Genomic DNA, 12,622 nt, shown 5'->3' on the forward strand with positions numbered 1-12,622 from the left:
GTATTTATACACTTGGAGTGTTCTGGCGTACACACTCCTTCAAATCTGTGACAGTTCTGGGGTGTGGTAGCCTAATCAGGAAAGCTTCATCTGCTCGAAGTTTCAGGAAAAAGAGAACAGCTTCATTCTGGAAGCACCTTAGTTAGCTTAGACATCCTCTCCTTTGGTTTCCTGTGATATCTAGTACTCTGATTCCTTTGTTCCTCTTTGGAGCAGATCCTCCTGCAAGCTCTGCCTGGAGGCTGAAGTTACCATTTTACCGCTCTTCTCCAGAGTCTCACTAATTCCAGCTGTATTTCGGTGGATCTGGACTGCAGTTAACATTTCAGGGAAGCAGAAATGTGAAGCTGAAACAAGAAAGATGCTTTAAGAGACCTTAGTACCCAGGCATGATGGCACTTGCCCACAGTCCTAGCACTCGGGCGGAGGTAGAGGAGATTCAAGATTCTACACTAACCTTGCTTACATAACAAATTCAAGATCGGCCTGGATTAGACCCTGTTTGACAGAGACAGAGACAGAGAAGGGCAGAGGGAGGGAAGGGGAAAAGGGGAGAGAAAGGGGAAGAAGAGACTGAATTGCTTTTCTGGAACTTTGTGACTGTTGGAGCTGGCCCGGTTGCTTTCTATACACAAGAAAGGAGGAGGAGACTTGCCCAAGTTCTCGAAGGAAACATGTAGTAAGAACACACGTCCCTGGCCTCATTGTCAGGGCTCACTTTAAGGCTTATCAGTGGAATTAACTCCTCTTCTGAGATCTGTATTTAAAATCACACGTTTGTGCTTGTGACTTAAAATCCTTTAGGAATGAAGGCCACTGTTGCCAGTAACATTTAAAAAACCAAACTTTTATTTTGTTTCTTCCCTTGGTACACTATAATATGCATATTAAGATTTTGAGAGATTTAATTTGATGGTAACTTGTATAAGAGTTGAGGGACTCTTTAAATATTATTGGCTGACAGTTTAGGGGACTAGCATTTTATCAAAATTTTATTACATTTTATCTATATTGTGTGCACCACCACACTTTATTTATTTCTTTTTGTACATGTGTGTGTGTGTGTGTGTGTGTGTGTGTCTGTGTATGTGGTGTGTGGTATGTGTGTATAGGTCAGAGGACAGCTTTTAGGAGTTAGTTGTCTCTTCTGCCACATAGGTCCCGTGGATTGAGTTCAAGTCGTCAGAGCTGCCAGCAAGCACCTTTAACTGAGCTATCTTGCAGGCTTATATTTTATCATTTTGAAATCACTATATTTTTCTTCAGGTTTAGAAACTTCCAGAACTAAGTGGATGAACAGAGAAGGGGATTGCAAGCCCTGAAAGCAGGATATTAGCTGCGGTTCTGAGTCCTCAGGGGAGCACGAGTCAGTTTACACCAATCAGTGTTTTCCACAGTGTGAGATGTGTTGGTATTGGTGTTGGGCGAGATGTGTTAGAGTGGATAAACCTGCGATTAAAAATTTAATTTATTTTAATGTATAATTGGAAAGTATGGCAAACATGACATCATAGATAATACTTTTCAGTTACAAACTAAAAAGTAAATTTCTGCGAGGATGGAAAGACCTTTAAAAAATAAATAGTAAAGTGAAGAAGGCAAGTGAAGTCAATGCTTACAAAGGATACAGGCTTAGTTGAACTGAGCTTTTCTCCAGTACAAAAGCTCTGTAATTCTTAGCCTGGCTCTTACTTATTATTTTATTTTCAATTGTTTTTATGTGTATGGGTGCTTTGCTGTCTGCATATCTGGGCACCGTGTACATGCCTGGTGTCTAAGAAGGCCAGAAGAGGACATCTGGTTCCTCTGGAAACACTTACAGGTAACTGTGAGCTGCCATGCTGGTCCTGGGAATTGAAGCCCAGGTCCTCTAGAAGAGCAGTCAGTGCTCTTAACTGCTGAGCCATCTTTCCAGCCCCATCCGTTTTTGATTTTGTTGTTTGTTTTGTTTTTGTTTTTGTTTTGTGCTTGCAGGTTTTCGTTTTGTCTTTATCAAACAGAATGTCTAATTCTAGTGCTATAACAGCACACATACAATTTTAGCTTTTATGTTATGTGAACTATTTTATGTTAAAAATGAAAACTTTAATGTCACATTAGAAGGTTTTTGCAGATAAAATCAGCGCATTTCATAAGCATGGCATGATGGGTTTAGAGTGGTACAGGCGATGATAAATGCATTGATATCCTGTTAAAAAGTACTTGATAAGGGTCACACTCCACAATCACACTGATGAGAGGCTAATTGTATACACAACACAATGGTTTCATTGTGCTCATGGTGTAAATAATAAATCCATACCACATGATAAGCTCTTCCTACAGATTTATCAATGAACCTTCCAATTCTGTGTAACTAATTATTAGAGGAAAAAAAAGCCACATGGCTAGATGACTCTATAGCAAAAGCAGTAGTGTGGTATTTGGGTGAAGGCTGCTAAAAACACCAAGTGTCAGTAGTAAGTAATGGAATACTTCATTTGTTTGAATATACAGCATTGGGTTAAGCTTTAGAAATAATATTTGAGATTGGCAAAAAATTGGCATAGAGACTGGAGAGATTCTTAGAGGTTAAGAGCATTTGCTGCTCTTGCAGAGGACTGAGGTTCTGTTCCCAGCACCCACGTAGTGGTTCACAGTCTCCTATATTCAGCTCCTGGGGATTTGACTCCTTCTTCTGGCCTCAGCAGTCACCAGACAGACATGTAGTTTCCAAACACATACAAACACAAAACATACATATATAGCAATACAAAACGAAATGGAGAATTACTTGACAATGAGTTTGAGCTGATCAGTTGGTCTAGATAAGTACTTGTCTTTCATGCTCATTGTGCCATCAACTCGCATAGACCATGAATTCTGACATTATAAATGGAGAGGTTCCAACTACCAGTGTCTTCATACCTAGGCTCCAGGGGTTCTGAGGTCACTAGGTTCCCTTGCATACACAGAAAAACTGGATAAACCGGCCACTCAACCTGAGTAAAGATGTCAGAAGATCACAGAAGACTTTTTCAAATATTTGGCTAGCTGCTGTGTGGAAAAGGGACTGGATTCTCACTCTCTTACTATTTCAGAATGCAGAATGAAGACACGAAAGTGATGGCAGGAAAGAAGCTTTCAGAGTGTGGATTCTATGTTCATTATTGTGCTATCTATTGTGTGAAAGATCTCCTTTTCATTTTCATGTGTATGTGTGCATATGTGTGTGGTAAGAGGCACTATCATATTCTTTTTTTTTTTTTTTTGTCTAGATGAAGGAGCCAGGCAAAGGGTTAAGCCACATAATGTGATTTTATACCGCGCATGGTTTGAATCTGAACTGTGCCATCGGCCATTTTCTTTGTTAACATTTAGGTTGCTGGTCTATGGTTGCTGTTGAGAAGTGGTACAATCTGTAGGAGCTGCAGCCTAGTGGAAGGGAGGAAGGCCATGGGAGGTATAGCCTTGAAGTAGTTGGCACCTTGGGCTCTTCTGTCTGTCACTATTAGCCACAACGGTGAGAACAGCTTTGGACCACCACACACTCCCCGACATGATATTTGACCTTAACACAAGCCAAAGCAACAGAACTTGGTGACTATGAATGGAAACCCCTGCAATTGTGAGTCAAAGGAAACCTTTCCCTCTTTTAAGTTATTCACGTCAGGTACCTTGATACTAAGACGGTCGCTTGACACACACTTTTGTACCTGTCAAGTGGGATTTTGAACTCTGACTCTAGCCTGCCTCTGTGACCACATTCACTTTACACTTGCTGTTCTGTTTCCATTGTTAGAGCATGTGCTTTGTGAAGACCCTGTACTTGACAGTTTATATTTTCCAGCAGCATAGCAAATTAGAGATCGTTATTCTCATATTTATAGATGGGAAGAAACACAGCTCAAAGGAATTAAGAAACTTAAGCCCAAAGCAAATGACTCAGAATTGCAATTCAATAGGATTTCTGGACCCTGTTTACTTTCCCTAGAGATGCAGAATCTGGGGCTAAAATCTTTTGTGGGGAGAAATTAAATATTGTTTTATTCTTTGAACATTCCGAACATTTATAACCTTGCATATTGTCCATATCTGTACAACACTACTTCCCTTGTGCCTTCACCCCCCTCCCATCTTGGCTTGCTATCTTCCTTTTCTTTTCCTTTTGTTAATAACCTTCCCTACCCAATTGATGCTACCTGTATGCACATGGGAATCTGGTCATTCACTGAGGCATGGGAAACCTACCAGTGTCTACATCTTCAAAAGAGGGTGGCATTTCCTTCTTTAGCAGCCATTAATTGCCAGAAGCTTCTTCAGTAGAGTGTAGTCTTTACCATCTATGCTATGGTTTGATCTTAGACACGTCTTGTGGAGTTAACCAAAGCTGCTATGAGGTGGTGTGTGGGACAGCCATATTATATCCAGAACTCAGCTTTCCATAGCTCTCCTCTCCACCTTAAAGTCTAAATTCTCCAAGCTCCCTCTACCATGAAGTTCTCTGAGCCTTGGATGGTAAGGGCTTGACAGAGATGGCCCATCCACAGTCGATCATTGGGTTTTCTGTATTCAGCACATTGACCGGTTATGAGTCTCTGCATTAACCACTATCCACTGCAAAAGAAACTTCTATGGCCAAAGCTGAGAGCTACCCACAAATCTACGGGTAGATCTAGTGTTGCTTGGCGGGATAGAAACAAGACTATCTAGTTAGCAGAACTTCAGCACCTGCAATGGCTGGGAGAAGTGAAGGGGCTTGAAATCTCCCTTTCTCTGCAAACTTTGTGATGGAAATTTATATCAGCTAGGCCGGGAAAGGGTAGAAGGGATTTAAGCATCATGTAAAGTACTGAACCTGACACTTTGCCCTGCTTTGGGATTTTATGATGCTGTGTTTTCTTCTCATCTCTCCATGTCATTTTTTTTCCCCCTGGGAGTACTCAGAAGTATGTGCAGATCATATTCTGATGTTTCAATCTGGCCGCAGGGCTTCAGTGGCCATGGTAAATACTCACTTCCTAGGATACTTGTCATGATGCTCTAGGGAGAATGTTGGGTCATCCTAGAAGTCAGTAGCATGAGCCGTAAGTGGCACTGTTACCGAGTACAGAGGAAAATGCAGTGTGAGTCTTCCTGCAGGTGAACAGGTAGATCTGCCTCCAGCAGAGTTCCCCTTGGATGTTCTTTGTAGCAAAAGCATCTGGCTGTCTTGACTTGCCTTCAGAAGGTATTTATCAGATGCCCTGTTTGGAAGGAATGGTTTCCCTCAGGGTCGCCTCGACTTTAATTATTTCCACTGAAACTTACCTACTGACCCAGACATCTTATTGTCGATTTTGGAGTCTGTGTTTCGAGATACCTTCCTTCTGTGGATTCCCAGGTGATAGTTATCAAGATGTCCTAGGGTGTGGCTCTGGGGTGCCCTGTCTTATCTTCTGCAGCCATCTCCTGCTTTGAACTTTATGTTGTAATAAAGGTCCTCACTGTCTCAAGATCAGAGTGTGTGTATTCAGTTTGCATTTTTTTATCCTCCCCGTTACCCCCAACTCCTGTCTTCAATCATTCTTTTATGTATCTCCCAAATGTGCTATTTCTCTTTGATAATATCATGCTGGTAGAGTCCATGGGTGACACATGTCTCTGCATGTCTTGCTGTCTGATTTGGCCTCTTCAACTCACTCTGGCTCAAAGCAAAGGTAAGACAGTTTCTCTTTTTTTCTGCCTCCACCCCCACTTCTATTACATTGGACTTCATGCATTAATTCTGAGCATGAACATGTGTCTCTGGAGCATAGGGGAGGAGGCAGAAGGATGATGAAGTGACTCAAAAACTGAGTGGCATTTCCCATGGTTTCACAAAGTTCACTGTCCAACTTGTAGTCAAGATGTGGAAATGTTCTGTATAGTGTAATGATTGGCTTCTGTCGCACTTGTGGAATTATAGACCAAAGGGGTCTGTTTCAATGGCCTGTGCTACTTTCTGTTTATGTAACTCAAAATGATGGCTTTGACAACCCTATGATATATTGCAGTAGACTTCCAAGTATTTTGATGCAGTAGCCTTGCATGCATCTTGGCAGAATTACAGAGTAGGACCTTTTCTATGTGCTGTATCAGTTTAATAAACACTGGAAAACACACACACACACACACACACACTCACACCTGTGCACACTCACAACATTTAACTTGCTCTCATTTTTAATGATCCAATAATAAAATCTTCACATGTCTGTCAGTTGGGCCTGAATGCCGCAGTCCCATTAGAGTGAGCAGCTGAATTTTCTAAGAGCTGAATTTACCTGTGGCTTTTAGAGGGTGACAGTCAGCTGCAGAGGGGAACACTCACCCATTCTCTGGGGAAATTGCTTTCAGAAGACAGGAGATGTTGTAAGGTGGGAGCCACTGAGGTTGAGTGTAAGAATTTCCAGGCATCGAAAGAAAGACTGAATAATTTCCTATGTTAAAAAAAAACATTGTTGAATATAATAAAAGGGGCTCATCGGCTACTGATGAGATCAGAGGGTTAGGAAACTTTCTCCATGGTAACAGCTATTCATTCATAGCCTTTACAGGAAAAATCCACAGATGTGTTTTGAACAAGTCAAACTTTATTTGGGAGTGTCTAATGAGATTGACTTCAATAACTGATCCCAGCTCTGGATGCTCCCGCTCCTCTCTTCATTCCCCTCTCTTCTTTACTTTGCTTCTTGGACAAAAATGAAGAGATTAAGCTCACCTGGAAGAAATTCAAGGACAGTCTAGGCTGCATACGAATGTCTTTATTTTGTTCTTGCAATTACCTTGTTAAAGAGATTGTTTCTTTAAAAAGACAGAGAGAGAAAGAAATTAAATAAACCCTGTAGAGACATTCTGCACCAGAAGTTTGCATGTGTTTCCCTGTGTTCTCGGATGCTTGCCAACTATCAAGGGTGAGGCTGAGATAGAAAATACCATTCCTTATTTAATGTTTTACACTCCAACCTCCACACTACCTAGTTGCTTCTCTGGTGACCTCGCTGCATTTATGGCTGCTGCTTCTCCTCTGTCATCCAACAAAAAATGCACATGCCTAAAGGAAGCTGTTGGTGGAGAGTTGATACAGTTAAACTGCCCTTAACTCGGGGACAAACCTCTTAAATAATTAAAACTGTATGCTCCAAGAGTCAGATTTGCATTTCTTTAGCAAGTTTATTTAGCACACTTTGTTACACTCAATTAAACAAAAATGTTCCCTTTCATTTTCTTGGCTTTAGGTTGATCACTTTGCCTTTTGGTTCTTATGGCCCTCATGTAATTTCACAGTGCTTAGGTCTCTGAAACTATACATGTATTAATGCACATACAGGTATAAACAGATCCATTCGAAAAATCCTATTTAGATAAGAGAGAATCTTTGTTCAAGGTATCTGGTCATCCTCTCCAACCTAAGGTGTAACCTAGACTACAAGTAATTCCTGGGGGTAAGATGAACTTGACAAAACTCTTCTTCTATGCATCTTTTTTTTTTTTTTATGTTATGTGGCATTCCTTTACCTCCCCAAAACTTGATCAGTAAACTTCATAGCAATAATCTGAAGACATAGATGTTGACTAAGTGTGAAAAGGAAACTGAATGTAAATGCTGTCTCTGCATCTCAGCTGGCTGAGCATGCGCAGGTTGCTCTCTGTAAATTAGCTCTTTGCTTAAGCTATGCATGTTTAAGAAGGAATTAATGAGATATCCGCTTCCTAATGAGTGGCGGGATCCGTGGAAACATGATGAGAGAGAAAGGGCATAATTTTGCTTCCTTCGTTGGGGCTCAATATCCCAGCACTTCAGTATTAATCACTATCAGTTTCTTGGGCTTTTTCTGACTCTTGCCTTTTAATTTTCCTACCAGGTAAGTAATACATTTTGAATTTTCCTAGTGAGACTGTAGATGAAGGATGCTCTCTTCTTCATATCCCCCAGGTGTTCCTTTCTACCTTGGGCTCTTCTGTCCTTGAGTTAGATTGTTTAGGTGTGTGCATGATGACAGTCGATGTGTCTGCGTGATGATTATTACGAGGGTTCTAACATGTTTAACTGTTACGGGATCTGTTATGTCTACTTTAGGGTCGACCCCATCCCATATGACACTCCAAAACCAGCGGGCCACACGCGGTTTGTCTGCATCTCAGACACACACTCCAGAACAGATGGTATCCAGATGCCTTATGGGGACATCCTTCTCCACACAGGCGATTTCACCGAGCTGGGACTGCCCTCAGAGGTTAAGAAGTTTAATGACTGGTTAGGTAAGGAATGATTGCGTTCTGGCGGCCCCAATTAACCTTTCCCGGTCTGAGTGTCACTCACTGCGTCCTAATTGAATTAGAGCACTTGGAAGCCAGCTCAGCCATTTCTTGTATGATATGCTGTGGTGTCTAGCTTTAATCCAATTTTGTTAATTAAAGATGAATTTTTAGATATTTAATTTTACTGTGCATCCTTTCAGTGCCTGGCCTCAGCAGCTCTGGGGCAAAGAGCTCGGAAGCTTTGAAACCAATCTCATCTCCCTCCTCCTCCTTTAATGAGGACATTCATTGGCACACACAAGGCCTAGCATCATGTTTTTAATTCATTGGCTGTAGTCTTTCCAAGGTACCATTAGCAAAGGTATACAAAAGACCTAGAGGTAAGAGAATGCTTCTAAGTAACAGAGAGGACATGAAAGTCCCCCTGGGAAACACAATTCCTCCTTAGCTCTGTACTGCCTAGAAGCAGCTTTCCCCAGGGTCCTGCACAATGGCCAGGACTCCCCCAGACATCAGCTGTCCTGACATAAAACTCATCAGATTTTTCTGAACATGGGGTCAAGGGAGTGGGGAGGAAGAAGGGAGCGTGGCAGGACAGACATGACTACCCAATCAATGGTCTTGTAATTCAGCAAAACACAGTCCTGGGAGGACAGCTATCAGATATCAGCTCTGCAAGGCCATCCTGGTATTATTCACACCTGTTTGGTCTGAGAGCTTAGGGCTGAGGTGCAGCCCAGTGGCAGAGGCAGATGAATGTGCCTACCACACATTCATCTGCAAGCTGCTGAGGTCAGGCCTGACACTGTAAAGAAAATAAAAACTATAAACAAAATAAGAAACAAAATAGGGTAAAATGTTTCTGAAGACACTAAAGAGTTATATAGTACAAGCAAAACATCATTCTTGAAGAATGAAGTCATAAATATTATATGGGCCAATGACAATTACTCAGAAGATTTAGGAAGAAATCTTAAGTTTTGTTTTATTTTATTGTTGTTGTTGTTTTTAATCAAAGTAAAGCAAGGTATGGGAAAGTTTTAAATTATTTATTAGAGATGATAGAAGATGTGCGTTAATTGACAATAGTGTTCATTAAAATGTTTAAGATATGTTAAGAATAAACAATAAGTTTTACTATGAACAATATTGCTTTTTCATGTGTTCATGCATGCATATCAACTTGTACATAATTGTCATCAGAGTACCGGTCTCTGTCATTCTTGGCTACTTTGATTATTATCGGTAAGACTAAACATTTTTGTATAATTTCCATATTTATCCCTTTTAGTGATAACATAACATATTGGCCGTACTTTTATTTGGTAAGACATTTATTTAAAAACAAACATATAAATAGATAGCAGTATGCCATTTGGCAGCAAGAATTGAAATGTGTATTTTCTGATGTTTATGTCTTTTGTTTCTGCTGACTTATTTCTCAGGATAAAAGACTACTTATTAGTTAAAGTCTCAAGCCGGAGCTATACTGTTCTCTTGTTTCTGTTGCTTACTGGCAGGCGACATGCTGTCCAGTGGTAGGTAGGCTTCATTAGTGGTGAATGATGCGCCAGTCTATCAGGATCTTGGCACTGATGCAGGAGCTTTTAAATCTTCTGCCCTTTCAGTAGGTGCTCAGTCTTATTTAAAGCAGACAGATATTTTAGAAGTCATTTAGCAGAGTTATCTCATTTTCATAGATGACAGAGATGCAAAGAAGTTAAGAGATGGTTTTAGTCTCCTTGTGGCAGAGTTGGGTGTAATCAAATTCTTTTTCTCTGCCTTGCCAAACTTCTCTTTCAAGTATTATCTCTTCATTTTAATCAGTCTTTAATGTCAAAGGCAATTGTGTGTGTGTGTGTGTGTGTATGAAGTGTTCAAGAGGTGTTAAATTCACTGAAGGGGATTTACAGGCCTTTAGCCCCTGTTTTAGTCACTTTTTCTCAATGACCGCTTTGCAGCTAAAGTTATTTGGGGGGGGGCGTAAGAACTGAGTCTGCATAGGCATTAAGGAGCTGTACAGAGTATGCTCTGTTTTGTTTTGTTTTCTCCAGGAAGGGCAGAGCTTTGGGGAGGTGTTCTTAGGAACACAGATAGGTTAGATCCTGGTTCTAATCTCGTGCAGCTACTGACCTTGGGTGCCTGAGTTCACCTCTTTTCCCCTTGGTTTCCCTTTGCAGAACTAAGGATTAATACTACCTGTCTTTCTGGATTGCTGTGCAGATTAATCAGTAAATGATTGCTGGTCGTGAGTTTTGTGGGCCATTAATAATGGAATGGGGAATGTGGTGAGTGAACCATCAACAGATATTTAAAGGATGAAAACAAGAAGAGGTCAGAGGAATTATTTAGTAGATTAGAAATAAACACTTGGAGATTTTATAAGGGAAAGCACGCCATAAATGGAAATGTACCGTAACTAAGGAAATAAAATGATAAGGAAATAAAAAGCTAAAGCCTAGCTGTATATCGGGTCCTTTTCTCTCTTGTCCCGTCCTCCCAGCCCCCACCCCATCTAGTGAGGCAGAAGGGAGAGGTCTCAGTAAGGGGTGTAGAACAAGAGACCAATGGGAGCCCTTGGGAAATGGGTAGAGAAGCTGGGTTCCCATAGAGAAGGCTGAGAATAGCTCACGGTTACCAGGGCAACTCAGGGTGCTTAGAGGGTGAGAGATGGTGTGTGATTATTGTACCACTTGGCTCCAGCAGGAACCTCTTCCCTGCAAAGGGCGCTTCCAGCCCTTTCTGCCAGGTAGGAGTCAGGGTCAGACTAGGGCCTTTGCCACAATAGTGCGTTCCAGCAGCTTGGGTCATACAAGTCCTGTCACCTCTGACTGATCTTTGTCTTTCCACTCAGCTGTCCTCTTCTTTGAAAGCACCATTGCCTCCTCTCATGTTCTATTTCTCTAAACTGGGATAATCTGGTTCAGAGATATTTTATAGATAGCTGTCTCCAAGGTCATTTAGTAGGTAAGAAAATTCAAAAGAGCTAGTGAGATGATTTAGCAGGTGAGGCCACCTTATCACCAAGTATGGTGACCTCAGTTCTATTTCTAGGTCCTATGTTATAGAGGGAGAGACCTGACTTCCACAAGTTGTCAACTGGTTTCCACATGTGTGCCCTGGCACATGAATGTACATATATATAAAATAAACAAACAAACAAACAAATAAGAAGGCTCCAGTAGAGCTAACTGGTCTACCCAAGTCTACTCATTGGGTAAATGTGTAGCTATGTGACTACACATAAAAAGTATGACCTAAGATTTGCTCCTGAGCTATGAGCGTGGGAGAACTTCAGCAGCAGCTTCACTTGGAAGTTGAATAGCTGTTTGGCCAGGTGCTAATACTGCACATATTTGAAAGGTGGTTTTCAGTCCTGCTCATCTTCACTCTCATCTTGACCCATCAGCTACAAGGCCTGAGGATCCCTAATGAGCTCCCTGTTGATTTGGAGGTGGCAGGCCCTCATTAGTATGTCCATATGCCACAAGGGAGGTATAATGCAGAAAATTACTAATATGGGATAATGGATGAGATGGGCTACTGCAGTCCACAAGATTGAGCTGAAACTAGTAATAGTCATGGGATAGCATGCTGATGTTATAATGCAGTGGAAGACACCTGCTTTATATTTTCTGATATATATGTATATATGATATATATATATATTTCTGATATATATTTCTGATATATATGAGATATACATATCTCATATATATATTTACTTTAACCTTTTGACTGACTCTTGGGACCCCTTTTTGGTAAAATGGGCAATAATAAAAATATAACTTCATGGTTGTTGTGAGGTGTCCTAGTTAGGGTTTCTACTGTTCTGATGAAACACCACAACTGAAAGCAAGCTGGGGAGGGAAAAGGTGTATTTGGCTTTGACCTCCATGTTATTGTTCATCACTGAAGGAAGCCAGGATAGGAACTCAAACAGGACAGGACCCTGGTAGCAGGAGGTGACGCAGAAGCCATGAAGTGGTGCTGCTTACTGGCTTATTCAGCCTGCTTTCTTATAGAACTGAGGATCACCAGTCCAGGGATACCACTGCCCACAATGGGGTAGGCTCTCCGCCATCAATCATTAATTAAGAAAAATACCAGCGAGATCTTACAGAGGCATTTTCTCAAGAGTGTTCCTCTAGTTTGTATATCCGGTTGACATAACTAGCCAGCACAGGAGAGTATTCTCTGTGATCCAGCGTATACTATCCTGGTGTATGACAGTGTGGTAGTGTTCTCACTTTCTACAGTCCAGAATCACCTGGGAGCCATACTTTTGGGCATGCTTCTATGGGTTATCTTGATTGCATTAATTGATGAGGGACATAGAAAAGGAAAAGAAAACAGTGGG

At 41.2% G+C, this 12,622-nt stretch overlaps 1 protein-coding gene across 1 annotated transcript in view; it reads left to right on the plus strand.

Annotated features, from left to right (window-relative positions):
• Positions 1-12,622, plus strand: part of Mpped2 (metallophosphoesterase domain containing 2) — a 169,572-nt gene that overhangs the window by 39,249 nt on the left and 117,701 nt on the right. Inside the window, exon 2 of the mRNA XM_028767103.1 lies at positions 8,081-8,262. Coding sequence (XP_028622936.1) covers positions 8,081-8,262 — 182 coding nt within the window. The remainder of the gene's footprint in view (positions 1-8,080; positions 8,263-12,622) is intronic.

This window comes from Grammomys surdaster, unplaced genomic scaffold (genome assembly GCF_004785775.1).
Source record: "Grammomys surdaster isolate TR1022 unplaced genomic scaffold, NIH_TR_1.0 170, whole genome shotgun sequence".
Taxonomy (NCBI): Eukaryota; Metazoa; Chordata; class Mammalia; order Rodentia; family Muridae; genus Grammomys; species Grammomys surdaster.